The sequence below is a fragment of the Vespa velutina genome, chromosome 20 (genome assembly GCF_912470025.1).
Source record: "Vespa velutina chromosome 20, iVesVel2.1, whole genome shotgun sequence".
NCBI lineage: Eukaryota > Metazoa > Arthropoda > Insecta > Hymenoptera > Vespidae > Vespa > Vespa velutina.
Window position 1 is genome coordinate 4023277 of NC_062207.1, and position 18965 is coordinate 4042241.

The 18965-nt window shown below is 34.3% G+C and overlaps 1 protein-coding gene and 2 long non-coding RNA genes across 5 annotated transcripts in view; 2 read left to right on the top strand and 1 right to left on the bottom strand.

The window, feature by feature from the left end:
- LOC124956000 overlaps positions 1 to 18965 on the bottom strand; it is a 33876-nt gene that overhangs the window by 1366 nt on the left and 13545 nt on the right. Inside the window, exons 3-6 of one of the 2 annotated variants that reach the window (XR_007103050.1) lie at positions 4324 to 4493; positions 3956 to 4139; positions 2402 to 2852; positions 743 to 2313 (exon numbers count right to left, since the gene is read on the bottom strand). This is a non-coding gene — a long non-coding RNA (uncharacterized LOC124956000). Of the gene's footprint in view, positions 1 to 509; positions 2314 to 2401; positions 2853 to 3955; positions 4140 to 4323; positions 4494 to 18965 lie in introns of those variants that run through there. The other variant, XR_007103051.1, reaches the window with a different exon arrangement.
- LOC124955996 (icarapin-like) lies at positions 168 to 18914 on the top strand. 2 transcript variants are annotated; one of them, XM_047511296.1, is made up of 5 exons: positions 168 to 517; positions 15225 to 15416; positions 17493 to 17614; positions 17718 to 18063; positions 18097 to 18914. In XM_047511296.1, the coding sequence occupies exons 1-4, from the start codon at positions 451 to 453 to the stop codon at positions 17997 to 17999; spliced, it is 663 nt and encodes a 220-aa protein (XP_047367252.1). In that variant the 5' UTR covers positions 168 to 450; the 3' UTR covers positions 18000 to 18063; positions 18097 to 18914. The 2 variants fall into 2 exon arrangements, with proteins under 2 accessions (XP_047367252.1, XP_047367254.1); XM_047511298.1 differs by having other exon boundaries at positions 18101 to 18914.
- LOC124956002 lies at positions 526 to 5052 on the top strand. Its single transcript, XR_007103053.1, has 2 exons — positions 526 to 1494; positions 2368 to 5052. It is a non-coding gene; the product is annotated as an uncharacterized LOC124956002 (long non-coding RNA).

The following is an 18965-nucleotide window of genomic DNA, read 5'->3' on the forward strand; positions in this document are numbered from 1 at the left end:
GGCGAGCTAGTGCCACGTGACTCAGCGGGAGTCACGTGATCGGTCGGTAGCGGTAAGCCGATTGGCCGACAGTCGCGGACCGCGACGACGAGCGAGTATAGGCGCGCGGGGCCGAGACAAAAGTCTCGCGAAATGACGGCGTTCTACGACACAAGAGCGTGCGTTGTTTTCAAGCGAGTATAGCGAGCGAGTGACCTTGATTCCTTCGCCAACGTGTTGTATAGTCGTTCGTTTTGTGGGGGCTCTAAAGCCCCGAGAGAACCCGACTGACGACTACTACTACTACCACTAGTAATTCTCATTCGCCAGTACGAATTCAATCACCGTTCTCGAAACAACTTCGCTAGAGTTTTTTTTTAAACGAGTTTCGTCTTCGAAAGGGTTCTTTTTTTAAATTGTATTTTTAACATTTACTTTTATTTTTTTCCTCGATAAGTGAACAACCACACCATGAAGCTCTTTTTTAACATTTATATCGTCGTTACGTGCTTCCTTGCATTTTCCTATGCATTTCCCGGTGAGTAAAACATAATTTTTTCAATTCGAGTCAGCTTTCTTGAAATTATTTGTTGCGATAACCGATGAACAAGTATTTGCTCGTGTTTACTTTTTTTTTCTCATCTTTTTCTTCTTCCTTTGTTTTTTTTTTTTTTTTTTTTTTTTTTTTTTTTTTTTTGATATCGTTGATCGTTATTTGAATTTTTCCGCCTCATTGTTGCCAATCGAGTAAGATCGAACTTACCTCATCTTCCCTCATATTTTATTATAAACTCGAATGGTCGCGAATTATTAAGATCTTGGATTTCTTCGTTAAATCTTTTTTACCCAAAACTCGATGATTCATATATCTTATTAAATCTTTTCTTCCCTCGGCTCTTACTTTATATCGATAATTTTCTTATCTCTGTCTTGGCCCAGCGAACGAAAAAAATGGCCTTATAAATGTGTGTGTGTTTATCTATAGCTATATATAGATATACCATTAGTCTTGCGAACGGAAATAGATCGATACGTCGTTTCTCTCGCTTGAATACTTGAACGTAGTATAAACAATAAGATCGAAAGGTTATCCTTTGACATTTAGATATATGTACGTTTCGAACAAAGATATTCAAATGTAGGTTATATTCTATTTGCACGTAATGAAGGAAAAAATGTGTATGATTTAAAAACGAGGATATATCGACGAACAATTTCGAGAACGGTCTATAGAACGTTAACATGGAATAATTGCTAACAAAGGAAAGTGACCTTTCGAAACTATAGAAGAGAACGACAACGATATGTGTGTATCGACTGGAAGTTAATTTAAGTGTCGTAAGACTTAACGATTCGCGAACAAGTGGAGAAGATTAAATTCAAGTTTAAAGGAGTGGCCGTTTCGATCTAATAACGAACGTCTCCATCTATAATATATATTTCGATTCGTTCGACCTTTATTTTCTTATATAGATAGATATATTAACTTTTTCCTATGCTTTTCTAATGGCGATGGTATATAATCTATGATATATATATATATATACACACACACACGATACCGATGTATTTTGCAAACGAATGACATCTTAAATGGAGAGTAAAATGAAAAGGTTCTCTCCTCGATTTTTATAAAAATACACATAGCATACATCATGTAGCTTGCATCGGAAGATATGACTGAACGTGAATGAGAAGACGGTATTGTGTTTAGTTATTGTTTTGTTGGCAGCGCTTTTCGTCTATTTCTCTTCTCGGTCTTCTCGCGAATCCGAAGCATCGTAGAAGCGTTTAGTAAAGAGTTATATCCACATAATCGTTTCTTCGTCCACGCTCCGTTTATTTTTCCCCGATATGATAGTCACTAAGGTTGAGAGAGGGCTTGAAACCTTTCTCTTTCTCTCCCTCTCTCCATCCGTGTACTTACTTCGATATATATATATGTGTATATATATATATATATTTATTCGATCATGCCAAGGGGCACGCACTAGCGGAAGCTTTTGAATATTGGAAAACGCGTCGTTTCAAATGCAGTCGTAACACGTGACTAATTTCTTTATTAATAGAGTAAATGCCTTGAATCTAATTGCACGTTGACTATTCTGTCCACACGAGAAACTTTTATATACGTTTTACCTTTTCATTCTTTTTATATGTGGAAAGGGAAACGTATCAGATAAATGGGAAAAGAAATGTATAGGAAAAAGAAATGATACGCTTTATGTAATCTATGTAACCTATGATCTATGCTTTTTCCAAGGAATATCTACATATTCTGTGTGTGCGTGTGCACATATATATTATTTTTTCATGCATCGTACTTTCTTGCGCCTAAAAATAATTATAAAAGTAAATGAAATTGTGATACAACTTTTTTTGTGATAGATCTAGCGAAATAAATAAACAGGATAATGCTAACAATTCCGTTTTTCTCTCGCCGTTTCAATGTATTGGTGGTCCCCAGAAATGGCCAGAGGGATATAGAAGGAACTGGAATCACGTACGTCAATCACGCTCTGTTTATCGTACGTGTGCCAATCGTTCCCATTTAGATTGAATTTTTTTCCCTCGGACTAATATGAACGGTACTGCTCGAGTTCTTACTGCTCGAGGAGAAAGAGGATATCTTCTGCTTCTTATGCTTCTCGTCCTCCTCTTCGTCTTCGTCTTCGTCTTCGCCTTCGCCTTCGCCTCGCCTTCGCCTTCGCCTCGCCTTTGCCTTCGCCTTCGCCTTCGCCTTCGTCTTCTCCTTCTCGTGATAAATGAAACTTTTCGAGGGTAGAAAACCTTTTTCCGTATGGTCTTGTAGCCTGGCTTACTCGGTTCGTTACGTTCATCGCTCGATATACACGTAACTTCCTTTTCCCCTTCTAAAATAAGGAAAAAAAGAACCGTGAAAAAGTGACCGATATGATAAGGCAAATTAAAGAGATTTTTTTTCTACCTATTATCGATTAGTAATATTACATTTGACAAATAATTATTAGTAATGTCAAAGTGAAAAAAGGGCGAAGCAGAAGGAAGGATAGAAAAGAAAAATTCTCTGGCGAGAAGAGAGAGGCTTCATGGTTCCTAAAGAAAACGAAATTGAAACGGTCGACGGGTTTGTAAGGCCGTCTTAAGTACGAGACCCCCATCTTTGAATCCGCTGAAACTTTTCTTTTAACTTTTTCGAATGGGGCGGGTCTCGAAAACTTCGAAACCGACAGCAAGTAAAAGAGAAAGAAAAAGAGAGTGGCCCTCGGCGTCCAATTATAAAATTCTTTTCCTTTCTCACGACTTCCACGAGCTCCGAGATAAAATACACACACAGACACGTATACACATATGTACAGGCAGTCGCACACGCCGCACGCACATTTATGTATACATATATATATACGTACAAGAGGAAACGAAGAAAATGAAATAAATTTTTCGACTTGGCCTCGTCTTGGATTCATAACCTCTTTAAAAAGTTCTACCGAAGAGGCGAATGTCCATTAATATTTCGTCATCGTCCAATAAGCAAAGCCCTTTTCATTCATATATTCACGCCAACTTATACACATATTAACGGGTATTCACATCGATTCATATAGTTCATACGTAAACCCACGCATAATACTCACACATAAATCCATAAATGGATCCAAAAGTTTTCTCATACGAAATGCTTTTACTCGTCGAATACCTTTCTCGCACCATCTCTCTCTTTCGCCCGCACATATACAAGCAAAATTCAAATGCAAATGAAGATAGATATGTACGCAAAAAAGAAGCATTGACAATATTTTCCTGTTGTATTTATCAAGTATATTACAAGTATATAATTTATGATATTGTTAATACTTTTTCAATATAATATTTAAATGAATCGTACGTTCGACTCCTACGTCGATAAACAAGTTCCAATTTTTGGTGGAAAGAAGAGAAAAAGAAAATTTCCCCATCAATCTTTTATGGATTGATGGGCAAAGAGCAAGCTACTTACGTATATAACGTATTTGGATTCGATTCACGACATTTGTCGTACCGTTATATGACTTTCAACACATGCTGCTATGCCGGATGCATGAGTTGTCAGGAAGTCGAGTCGAATCAACCAACGAGCTTCCACTGCGTCGTCCATCGTCGTCCATGTTGAATTCGCGTGACTTCGTTTCCCAAACGCTTTGCTGCATGGTCGATAATTAGCTTGGCATTTTCCGTTAGAAAAACGTTCGTTCGTTCGAAAAAAAAAAAAAAAAAAAAAAAAAAAAAAAAGAAAAAAAAAAAAAAAAAAAAAAAAAAAAAAAAGAAAAAAAAAAAGAAAAAAAAGAAAAAATGATAAATAAATAACACGACTCCAATTATACGTACAGAAGAGCCGAGTGATCTCGTTAAAGATGCTGACCGTCCATTTCTCCACCGTAAAGCTAGTTAACCTCAAATACTACCTCAATTTCGTTCCAAGTAACTCGCCACTTCGCTTTTGCATTTAAATAACGTTTACCGACTGCATCCTCGTATACAGAGTGACTCGTTTCTATCTGCAAATAAATATACTTTAATGAAAAGATCTTATAAAATAATCAAACTTACAAACAAATTTTGGCAATTTTGGTCATTTACGTCATTTACATACCGAGTGATCGATATAATTTACAACATTTTATAAAATAACAAGATCACAATATTTCGATATATCAATGATCGAATAAAAATGAAATTTATTTAATGTTGACGATTTTTGATAAACAAAACCGTATCCGCTTATGAATGATACGGGGCCACTCTGTACGTGCATACGTACAGATAAATGGCTCGTATTTGTTAGCAGGGGATGGGAGTGCAGTCGCATAAGTTTCTTTGACCGGTTGGAAATTCGACGTGGCATATTCCAACGAAACTGATGGTCACCAGCACGATAAATACATTACTGCCATTTCTACTATCCAGAATCATGGAAAAGCTCTGAGATTCTCAGAGCTTTTACGACTTTCGATAACGTACCATGAAAAGTATCTTTCCGGACACGAGTGCTCTTCAATGTTTCCAAGTGAAAAGATACTTCGAACTTGCTCTCTCGCGAGTCCTATGAAAATGTTTCAAAGCGATATGAGAAAACAAAAAAAGAACGAAAGGAAAAAACGCACCTACAGCGATTCAAGTTTGTCATTTCCAATCTATTCTCCAAATTTAATACTTACGAAGTGAACGAAATTATAAAGAAAGAAAGAAAGAAAGAAAGAAAGAAAGAAAGAAAGAGAGTTGATTGTCAAACATTATATCTTATATAAATTTCAATAATTCTTTTTTATTTCTTTTTTATTTTCCCCTATAAATAAGAATCTTTTTGATCCCAACGAAAATACGTTACGTTCACGTAACAAACCTTTCAAGTATGATAATCAAGTGAGCCTGGATTAAATGCAGTAATTAGGATTTCCGTAGGACGTTGAACGTGGTCAGTGATGCATGCCGACAACCAACAAAGTGAATGCCCTACTGCAAACATATAACTCGATCCTCGCAATCTCAAAAATAAATACATATACATATTATTAATACGTATAAGTAATCAAATTCATATCTATATCTATATACTATATATATACTCGATTAGGACCAAAAGTTGGTCCTAAGTGATTGTAGTAATTTCAAATTGACTCCATTTTGCGAGACTTGTAGTTTAACGATCCGAAACGGAAATTCCCCTAAGAGGTTTCATAAAAAGGGACTGATTTTTTAAATCACCTAGAAACTTTTGGCCCATCCTGTGGACGTGTATACATACATACATATATATATATATATATATATATATATATATATCACACTTTTTTTTCGGCGGGTAGGAAGACGAGAGAAGAAACGTATTTTCTTGTGAAAATTACTGGCCACGTTAATATCGTGTTTCTGTAAAACCACGTACCACCATGGTTCGTGGCATTATTCGTAAAAATATTTGTTGAACGTGCTTGAAACATGTATGTAAGAGAGGGAGAGAGAGAGAGACAGAAAGACAAAAAAGATTTAATTAAATTTTCTTCGCATTCCAGAACACAGAAAATGATGTTGTTATAACTACGACATTAAATTTACGTTGCTATTATCCATCCTCCCTCTTTGATCTTTAATTCGATTTTTAAATATATAAATGAATAAATCAATTATTTAATTAATTAATTAATTTCTCTTTATCTTACTCATACGTATATATATATATATATATATATATATATATATATATATATGTATATATATATATATTTTGTGTGTGGATCTTTCTCTGTCTTACGAAAAAGAGAAGGGAATTTGGAAATCGAATTGAACATCGTCGTCATGAAATAAACGAAAGAAAGAAAAGTTCTTATCGGTCTTATAGAGAACGGATATATTTTCTCCGTTCTATTTATCGTCAATTCAATATTTTCCCCAAACTTTCCACCTCTGTCTCCTCTTCTCCTACATTTGCCATCTCTCGATGGTAGAAAAGCTTTTATCAATCGAATATAGAAAATTGTTATGGATATGACGATTTTTCTTGTATACGTCTATGTATTATAATATAAGGGATTCGAAGGACAAGTAGTTGTAATAACTTATCTTGCCAAGGAGAGAATGATAATAATAACAATAGTAATGATAATAGTAACGGTATATGGAATGCAACTTTTTCAATGTTCTTTATTACACGATATGTGTGTGTGTGTGTGTGTGTGCGCGCGCGCGCGTATGTGTGTATCTAATAAAAGAAAAGTAAAATCCCTGGATTTAGATTTTTCAGACGCGGCCAATCCTATTTGATCTCTCGATTCTTTTCGAAATAATTAAATGCTGATAAGGATTTTTGTGTCAATTTATACGAAAGATAAAGCTTATTAAAGTTTCATTATATTTAATAGAAAATAAAGATTCGCGAAATATCGATAAGGTCCATCAAAAATGATTTTACTATAATATATTAACCGACAATATACATACAGAATATATACATATACAAGATAAATGTGATATATAACAATAGTTTTCTCTTTTTAACTAATTTTCATATAAAAAATATTAACCGGAAAATATTATTTTATTGAGGTATACGTATAAATATGTATATACATGTGCAAGTTGCATGTTACCTGTCTCTCCATATTTTTCCATTATTTTTTTGAAATGCAAACCTACTACCTTTGGTGCTACATGTACGTACATGTACGCACGCACAAACACGCACTATACTTACGCTTAGTGGAAAAACTGGTTTTCCAAGTTTTCCTCGATCGTTCTTAATGGATCGATCTCGAACGTAACGAACGTCAAGTTCAATGCAATCGTTCCTATAAACGTCATCCTTCGTTCCGCATTGTCCATACGTTGCAACAATAAAAAATTTATATTTATGCAATAAGCGAATCAAGTATACGTGAGTGTGCGTGCGTGCGTGCGTGTGTGCGTGTCTGTACGTATGAACGCATTTTACATAAATTTAAATCTTATATTATGTTATAAGCTTATTTTGCATCCAACTAGGGAATATTTTTATCGATAAAACGAAAACTGTACTATCAACATAACAATTACCGACATATGGTAAAAAGTGCCAAACATTTTTCTTGGTGAAATTCCATTTGTATTTTTCTTTTTTTTTTTCTTTTCTTTTCTTTTTTTTTACTTTAATCAGGCAATTTGAACGATATAACCATCTATATTATGCAACGAATTACTATGGTACGTTAATTAATATGTTGCATTAATATACTCTAATTAATAATACGATTCATCATATAATGCAATATGATAAATTAATTATAATATTCATTTATTTCAAACTCCAACAATTAACTAATATAAATAATAATAATAATAATAATAATATACAAGCGCACATACACATACAGATGTATGCGTATTCTCAAAGTTGGTGCAAATTAAGTTAGTTACGTCATCGTTACTGCAGTTGTTAGTGCATAGCAGCACCCAAAAAAAAAAAAGAAAAAGAAATGGAGAAAAGTACCGTTCGACAAATTCCATTGGAAAGAGTGTAGATGAGCACGAAGACGAGTAAGAAGAAGAAGAAGAACAAGTGGAACGACTACCAATTATCGAGGACCGTAGTCGGAAGTAACACCGAAGGACTTGTTCGTGTCGTGCAAAGAAAATCATCCTTACGAATAAGTCTCCTTCTCTCTCTCTATCCTTATCCCTCGCTCTATTTTACTAGATACTCGCATTGAATAATAATATGGGATAGATATATAGTAGACTAGTCCACAGGATCATTGTGTAACGAGCATAGCTGAGGAATAGACGATATCTTTCCTCCGCGTTGAAAATCCGCGTCAGCAATCCCGATCGTCGAGGAGTTTGGATTAGGACGAATTCAAGATGACGAGAACGACGAGAAAACTGAATCGTTATTATTTTCCTAAGAGTTTCTCTTCCTCCGGGAATATATTTATATATATATATATATATATATATATATATATATATATATATATATATATATATATATATGTATGTGTGTGTGTGTGTGTATATGTACAGGGTGGGCAAAAATGTTTCCAGTTGATTTTTGTAAATCAATTACTCTTCTTCGACACTTTTGTAGGCTAATATTTCTGTCAGACTATCAAACTGCGATCTTTTAATATATATATATATATATATATACACACACACACACACACACACACACACACACACACATTATTTTATTCGTTTGGATATGAAATATAAAATACCAAAAATGATTTTGATAGCAGCCCAAGTAAAACGCGCGCAGACGAAAAATCGTTTTTAAATATAAATACGCAATTAAACAAAACGATTATAAAATCATCAAAGTAGCTAATAGAAGCATTTCTAACGAATAAAAGCTACGAACGAAATTTTAACGATCGGCCTGCACTCCTCCTCCCTTCGTTCCTACATACACATACGCATATATATACGTGTACGATGAAAAAAAGGGAAATAATCAAAAAAAAATTATTCAATGCGAATGAATGAGTAAGCACGAAGGAAAATAATGTTACGCTAACAGAAGTTTATTAGCTATACCACATCCATGACAAAATGCAATATCCATTGAATTTCAACTTCAATTTAATACGCATGCGTGCACCCGTCCAACCCCCTCTCTTTCGTACACTTTCATCTCTCTCTCTCTCTCTCTCTCATCTCTCCGATACAAACATGAATACGTATGTACATATATATATATATATACATGAGTGTAATCGGTCAAGCCAAGGCACAAGTTCTTACGGCGACATTTTAACATGTGACGTTTTCATACACCGACTTTGCAATAAGTCGTGTCACGAAAGGAAACAAGAGAGACAGAGATGGAAGATGCACGCGTTTGCTAGCTGGATGCATGCATGCATGCATGGCATATAATTGCAACATAACCGGAGACACGTGTACGTAAAGCCTGCTTTCACCACCTCTGACCCTTTCTATACGTCCCTCTCTCCGTCTATATATTTCTTTCTTTCTCTATCTTTCATATACATATATGTCGATCGTTGCACATTCACGAATGTCAAGTACTTCCAAGTTATTACGCCTTTGACATCAAGTACGTACTAGTATTAGGTGCTTTCGCGCGCTATTTCGATTCCAAGCTTCATAATACCTCGCTTACCATGTCCCCCTTTACTCTGTGTGTACGTATATACGTATGTATATTTATAGTTTAGTATGCAGTTACGGTTAGATCATACACGTATATACTCGCGTATGCGGCGCATAGATGCATATGTGCATGCTCAGACGCGCGCGCGCGTAAGTCATCACTTGCCAAAGGACGGAGTTTGGATGGGGGAAAAACTGTTTTACCGACGGATTTGGAACTACTCTTTCCGGCTTTGCTTTCGACAATATCGACGTTTATTTTTTCTTCCTTTCTTTCTTTTTTTTTTTTTTTTTTTTTTTTTTTTTATTTCGTTGTGACGGTGCTTAAGTCTTTTCCAAAACCACAAACGAGCCTTTCCTCTTTCTCTCTTTTTTTCACATTATATACACATTATATGTGGAACATCGAATTAGATGTCTGAAAATCTCGGACAGTTTGTTTCACGGTCCACTCTTGCATATTCTAGTCGTGTATTTATGTGAATAGCTCGCATGTTACAAAAACTTTTTCTCTTCTTCTCTCTCTCTCTCTCTCTCTCTCTCTCTCTCTCTCTCTCTCTCTGCTGCATTTATATTTAACCGAGAATGAATCACCGAGCGTGTTAAAAATATTAACAAGAAAACATTCTGCATTACCAGTCTGTCTCTCTTTCTGCTTTTTGAGAACTTAGAAATTTTTTATTTGCTCCTTTTTGTTAACCAAAGAAATTTTGTTGCGCGAAATTATTTCCTCGAAAAGAATTATCCCACACGATTTAATGAACGATTAAATATTAGAGAGAAAAATATTTATTTTGTTTGTTAACAGTCATGTGAGTAGTATCAGGGACATTTTTAAATAACATGATATATACTACGCAAAAGGCACAATATTTGATTGAAAAAATTATCAATAATTCATCATTATTAAAGGTATCTTTGTTAAGAAAAAAAAAAAAAAAAGAAAAGAAAAAAAAGGAAAAAAAAAATCGAGATTCAATCTTACCGATTTATAGGGATCTACTTTACCGACGTCGCGCCCTTATCCATTTATTCAGAAAACGATACGTTTACTCGTCCAATCGGATCGGATCAACTTTAGTAGATAGCAAAGTAGTTCCATTCGGAATTACCACAACAGAACATTGCACTTAATATATATCGAGTTTAATTCAGAGATTAGCCATCGAAGGAAACTCTTATGTATATGTATACGTGCAGAAACACACAGAGAGATAAACATGGCCAAAGGGAAAATAGAAATATTTCGTAATTCGTTAATAACATACGATTACAACATAATCTAATAACGATGCAAGTAATTAGCTATGGGACAACACTCATTCGGTCGGTAATATCGCATTACGTCCTCTCTAATTAATAACCCTACGAAGATGGAACAAACTACTGATAAAAGCCAGGGGAAACGTGAACGTTAAACGTAACTACTAATTCATCGTTAGAGTATTATGTAATGAACGGAGAAACGATTTACGTAACGTTCTCTAATTAATTTGTTAGTTACCGTAGAAAGGGATGTTCATTGTACGTTTCGATTTGTTTAGGAAAAAGGCCTACAATTATTAAGATTTGTATTCCCAGTAATCCAACGGATTCTTTCCTTGATTGAAAGAAAACGAATAAATAAAAACCAAAATAAAATTATATATAATTGCTGAAAAGACACACCCTATTATGTACGCGTGTGTACTACGCGTACAAGGGTGGTCCATAAAAAAAATGTTGCTTGCATATGGTACAACAGAGTTTAGTATATATATATACGTGCGTGTGTGCATACATTATCTTCGTTCTTAATAATTAATAATAAATAGATGCGTAGATAATTCGAATAGTTAGATATGAGTAGCCTACGGTGTTCGATACGGTTAACGAGGGATAAGCATCGGTATAGAATCGTATCGTTAGTATACCTTATCGAAGGTAGAACACATCGGAACTACTGTGATCCTTGCATAGGCGACGTCGATGGTGTACGACCCAATTACCTTGGTTACCTGCCGTTAATTCGGCCAAACTATAAGCCGTAGGAGGAAATGGATGCTTCTACTTCCGTGCTCGAGCGAATCGTTCAACGTTCCAATTAAATTCCCTCCCATGCCATCCCCATCCACTCAAATGCATCCTCTGATTGACGAAACGTACAGGCGAGAAAATAATTAATTGCCCGGCGTTTCCGGATAAACATTACCGTTGCTTTATTTATTCTCCTTCCCATGGATTTAAAGAGATAGAGAGAGGAGGGGATGGCAGATATGCACTTCATTTGCCTGACTTTTCCGTTGGTAAAAGAGGGAAATAAAAAAATAAGTTACTGACTTTGGGTGATAATTCAAGTTGAACAAATTTCCGAATTCTAACCTAATCGAATAATATATATATATATATATATATAGATTATGTCAATGGCGTTTAGAAGATTTTTCTAATCGAATCAATATAATAAGTAAATATACGAAAGAATAATAAAAACGATGCAAAAAAATAAATTATGAAAACTCGGAATGGATTTTATTCCTCTCTTTGGGGAGTGTAAAAGATTGAGGAGAGAAGCTAAGAAGACCTTTCTTTCGTAAAAATGGCGCTGACTTTCTAGAGAGACGTGTACTTTATCGAGAGCGAGAGAGAGAGAGAGAGAGAGAGAGAGAAAAAAAGGAAATGGAATTTTGCCAAGGCCGATATGCCACTAGCAGCCGCTACCACCACCACCACCACCCCCATAGTCGTCTATTTTATTCTTTAGTCAATGACACTTGGTGCTGAACACACAGCTGGAACCTCTACTACGTGTTTTCTCTTTCTTTTTTTTCGTTTGTCTTCTTTTGTTCCTTTTTTTTTCAGAGATCTTATCACGTTAAACCTGCGCTTAATATTTTGTTGAAAAAGAGGGACAGAGAAAAAGAAGTAAAAGATTAATAATAAATAATCTCGATAAATCGATACGATTGAAGTTTCTTAAAAAGATCATCCTATATGTTTATACGTAAGAGTGGTCTCTTATTAATACTTATGTATAAAGCGTTACGAGCCATTTCTATAAGAATCGATCGGATCTTTGATAATACGCGCAGGCATATACGCGACACCTTAACGAATATGTAAAAAATATACGAAATAATATTAAAAGTTATAAGATACTACTTGCGATATACGTATACACATACACGAGCAGATTTCGCAAAGTGCTTCTAGCGATTATCCAATTCGCCGGCTTAGTCGTCAATTGCGCGTGACGCAGGAGAAACGTAGGAGTCAATTTGAGTCAATCTAATCCCCTCGCGGTAATGAACGCGAATAAAATCAAAAGAGAGCTAAACAGAGAGAGAGAGAGAGAGAGAGAGAGAGTAGATTTACTTGTTACCGTCGAAACAAAAATTGACAGATTTGTCGATCGAATTTTAAAAACGACACGATTTCAATACAACGATTATAACGATTAACGATAGATACGTCGATTGTGATAGAAATTATCAATACGACGTTTATATTTTAATTGTTCAGAATTTTATATGGTATAATCTGATCCCATGTTTTGATTATGACGATAAAGTTTGATCGGTAAGTGATTTCTTTTTAAATAGTTGTCATTGGCAAATACACTCGCGAATGGATATACATAAATTCTCTCATGAGAACCGTCTTCGAACACAAAAGCAGGTATCAATTAACAAGATGCATCGTATGTATATACGAGAACAATATTAATCTTGTGCGAACCGATCAGCCATGTAACTACGTTCTGATTATGATCGACGAGAGACAACGTTCCTACATACCAATAATATCTGACGAATAAGAGAGAGAGAGAGAGAGAGAGAGGCGTACAATCGCGTTTAATATTATCCAAATCGATAACATTTAATGTAAATCGAGCATTATAATTCTTATCAAACATACAATAATATAATGTATATATATATATATATACATGTGAATATCGCTTAATGTATTCCTTCCTCATAGATATCCAAATTTTCACAAATATTATCTTGGAAGATCTGACATGGCTTTAATCGTTCGACGTACTAGTGTTCAGACTAGTACACCGCCTGTGTACTATAATGTTTACAAAGCAATATATTACGCATCAAGCAACGTTGCGAATAAACGGAAACGATCTAGCTCCTCTCTCTCTCTCTCTCTCTTTCTCTCCCTCCCTCCCTCCCTCTCTACCCCCTCTTACATTGTTGCATAACGAATAATAGAAGATTTGAATTTCCAGGAAATAAGAGGATTTCACGATTTTACGATTTCATGATTTTCAACAATTCAAGTTTTCGTCGAATCGAAAGCTTTTTTTTATATTATAAATTTATAATGAAAAAATCCAAGAGCCTAATTAAAAAATAATAAAAATTGTTACAACAATGCAAAGTTATTTGAAAAAGAAAAAACAAACGAGGGAAACAACTTTTATAATAACATTTGTTTATAAAATTTTCTATAAAACTTGCGAATTGTGAAACTGCAAAATAATAATAAGAAGAAGAAAATAAAATCATAAAAAAAGAAATTGATGAATGAAAGAAAATAACAGGATCAAGTCACTTTTATAATAAAATTCTCACGAAAAATAGCAAATTCAAGTATCGAAATAAATAAGGAAAGTACTCTATCAACGTTCCGAATAATTTTGACAGGTTGGATAGAAGGCTATTGGGAGTCAAAAGCATACACACTTATATACACAAAGAGAGAGAGAGAGAGAGAGAGAGAGAGAGAGAGAGTCACGTATACCAATACATTCTCTTTTCAATGGGAAATGACATTAATCATCCAGCATCCGAGCGATTCAATTCGAATAATTCGCGCGACTCGCTCGAGCATCCCCCTAGGAACTTGGATAGCTTCGACGAGAACGTATGGCTCGCCCGTGAGCGCGCGCCTGCTCACAGATACATACACACCACATTTGTGTGTGTGTGTGTGTGTGTGTGTGTATGCGTTCCTTTTAAGGAACTCACTATCGATCGCTCTGAATTCCAGAACGATACCCACCCACATGTCATATATCGAAGAGACACGTTGCTAACCTTTTTGGGGACGTTCTTAGAGCCGTTGCGAATAAGACGTCACATTTTATCCCTTTAATATATAACGATACACGATTTGATCGATTACCGATCGAGTCTCGATTTCAGATAAAATATTTCGACTTGGTCTGATCTAAAAAGTACATTGACATTTCTATCAAAATTTTCGCAATCTTGATAATTACAATTTTATTGGAACAAAATTGTAACTCCATTATCGATCCAATTTTTATTTTGATTAATTTAAAATATTGCATGGAAAAAAAAATTGCAATAAATAAACGCACGCCCACCAAGAATATTATTCTGACATAAATCTGATCCAACTGTTCTCCTAAATTTTTTTATTTACTTCTATTTGCGATAACGCGTTTGCCTCTTGGGATTGAAATGACTATTTTATCGACGATCGGTAAATACGATCCTTTATTTATCGACGTCGATTATGAGAGCATTGAAACCATAATACAATTGATTAATAAATGAAAATGTAAATTAATTATTACATCCGTACGCGATTCTTTCGATCTTTTATATTATTGATTTTCGTAGATTTTTAGTGAAAATCGTTTATAATAATACACGTTCGTTCTCTTCGTTTGGTTTCAGCGTTCGACACGTCTGAAGAAAGCAACGAGAAAAAAAATGTCGATACGGTGCTCGTTCTTCCCGGATCCGAGATGGACATGTTCGGCAGGCCACATATTCCTGGATTATCCGATTCTTCCGATTCCGACGAATCGTGGTCTTTATTTAGGCCAAGCACCGTTAATTTCGATTATCTAAGACAATCATTGCAAGGTAAGTGTATTTCATTACTATTCTCGTTATGAGAATGCATTTGCGAAGCGTCATAATATTACCATTACTTCGACGGATTTGTAGAAAAGAAAAGAAAAAGCAACCTTGATCAAATTTAATTTTGTCTCTCCTCAAAAAGAAAAGCAGCATTAGCCTGTATTAGAAGTATTATTGCAACTATTACTGCTTGATGGCTCGTTTATTTCTCTTCCTCTCTCTCTCTCTCTCTCTCTCTCTCTCTCTTTCGCGCGCGCGATAACGTGTAATACGACTTTCCCAGAAATGAGTAAAGTGTCTAATTCCAAGCTTGAAAAATTATAATCTTAGGTGAAATTTTGGTCTTTTTTAAATCAACGATAATAATCCGATGGGAAACAGGATGAGATAAAATCGGTGGGAAGGACGTTCGATGAATGGACAGAGATTTTTGATAAAATCGTTCCTTTCATGTAATATCGAGTCTCATAAAGAATCATTATTCAAATTCACCTGACGTTGCCCGCCATTTTGCCCAGGTCATTTTGATTGGCTATGACGTAGTAGCATATAGAACAATGGCGAAAGTGAAAAGTTAGAGAGAAAGAGAGCTAAAATTATCGGCCGAGAAATGGCCAATTGCCTTTGCGGATTCCAATTTCCTACCCGTCAGTTTGACCATTATTATTCAAGGACGCAGAAAGGCTTCTATCGTTCGTTCGATACGAATCGACGTTCACCGTTTAAATGATTTTATTAGAGATCTTTTATTTTTCAACTATTACGATTTCATCGGTCGGACGGTAAATAAAAATGATGATTGTTGCGTGTGTGTATATATATATATATATATATATGTATATGTATATAGATGCATGCGTGTATTAATTTGAAATCTTTTGGATTCATTTGAAATTTAAATACTTTCATAGGGGAAAAGAAATGTTCTCAATGTCGGTAAAAGTTTCGACAAATATTTCACCGGTCCAGTAAATAGTTTTAAAATGGGCCACCTTGTATATAAGTACATACGTATTGTACAAGATCCGTCGACTCGAAGCGATTATCGAGCTTGAAGATGTCGGCTCCACGCCAACTATGCGCTTCCGTGAAATTAATTCGCAATGGCGTGCTACGAGCAGAGTTAAAAAGACATTCGAGTAATTTATTATCTTTTAAAGGGTCCTTTCGAGAAACTCGTAAAACGAATACCGTGAAACTATTAGACGTACGTAGTACAATCATCTTGATAACAACGATAAAGTATGATAAAAGTAATTCAACAATAAATGTTGAAATGAAAAACAAAAAGAAACCTAAATCTAAATGTCGAGCGCAAAAAACGATCGAAGGAAAAATTTGGAATTTTGAAACGTTTCGTGTCTAATCATAAAGAGGCTACTATATTATTTCGATTTTCGAGTCGAATTACCAATGTGAACCATATTGTTATTCTTCTTAATAGAATGGCCTTAATAGAATGCATCTTAAATCGCACCGTTTACCTTATATCCCGGTAATATACCTGTTGCAATCCTCGGGTACGTCCACCTTTTCTCATAAAATTACCCTTCACTTTAAACGGTGATATAACAAATGATTCGGTCTTGTTCGAATTAACTTTCCTTTCGTTATTACGTAAGCAATGTCCTATTCGTGACGTTCGTCGTTCCATAAAATCGGGAATAAAGATGATACGATGCAAAATAATGTATATAATAATAATCATTTTTACCTCCTAATAATAGGTAATATTTATTCAGATTAATTATTTCGTGCCCGATCGATCACGTATATAATAACGAATAAAAATCAAGAAGATGAAAGCAATTGTTAATTCCCTTAAAGATTAAAATCCTTCGTAATCGAACGTTATGATAATATATAATAAAGGCCATATTAACGCATATATTAAAGATATTATGAAACGTCGTTGATTCAAACGAGAAAGTGACCTAGAATCGTTAACCGAAGATATATACCGTTTTATAAAAGTATACAAATATTATTACCCAACAACGAATCATAATATAAAGTCCAATATAATAATAGTATATATCAATGAGATTTCATCATTTTCCCTAATTTATGCATTTTCAGATCTGATGAATCGACTTAGAAATCAAATGGCCAATATTGCGTCAAGTTTCCCGTTAAATACTGGATTTGTAACACGTTGGAACAAAATTCCTGAAGGAGCAAATACTACTTCTACTACCAAAGTAAAACAATTTTCTCTCTACAATGATTATATCTTATATCAGTAAATTATTATTATTATTATTATTATTATTACGATTAAATAATAATGCTGTTTAATTATAGATCATCAATGGGCACGTCGTGACGATCAACGAAACGATTTACAGCGATGGTAACGACACCGAAGGAACGGTCATTCGTGTACGTGTCATCGACGTTAAACCTCAAAACGGAACGATGATTCTTCCAGAAAACGAAAATGGAACGATAATTCCAACGTCTACGGTTATTCCTACGGAAAATGGTAACAAGACGGAAAATGGTACGACGCCACAACGAAGCGTTGAAACCGTAGAGGAGTTCGATAACGAGATACCTAATCAGGGAGACGTCTTGAATGCTTAAACGAAAAGAAAGAATAGTCATTTTTACAAAATCGAAAACCTCTCAAATTTTCTCGTGTGTGTACATATATATATATATATTATATATATATATATATATATATATATATATAAAATAAATAAACCATCAGTAATAACGCAACAAATTGTGTATCCATTTTAAAGGAATAATAGTGTAGCGAAAACATTATCTATAATAAACGTGAAAAAAATATATATACACATATATACATATGTGTATCTATATATATATGAAATAATCTAGTATAGCGTATATCGTATGTAGATGGTGGTATAAGCTTAGTATATACATATGCATGCGAAATGTAAATGAATATTTTAAATATGTGAATGCTATTCCGAATACAACATTCTTGTAATTTATATATACACACGCTCACATTTATAATCGCACATACATACGTACATGTGTATATATATATATATATGTGTGTGTATGTGTGTGTGTGTGTGTGTGTGCGCGTGTGTGTACGTACGTATGTATGATAAACCCAATTGAAATTATTCAATCGAGTTACTTAAATAAATAAAAAAGAAACAATCTTCCTAGTCCATTCAATGAATCAACAAATTTAATGCTGAATACTTTGGTGGCGTAAACAATTGATTAAAAGGCTTAATTGCAATAGCAATTATTTTCAAATTATTTCATATATAACTATCTTTTATATTTAAATTCATATCAATTCATAAAAGTGTCAAGGAAAAAAATGACAAACAAAATGTTTCTACGACGTAACTAGATAGAGTAAATGTTCGATAGAAAAGTTGTATATCCAGCTTGCAAAAATTTATTTACGATATAACGTTATATACGATAACGACATAATAATATTGTAATTTTTTAAATAATATTCACGAGTAGCGTTTAATAAAATATTTATACTGATGTTCATACCGATATCTTTAAATATCTAGAATTCTGTTTTATCTTCCGATAAGTATT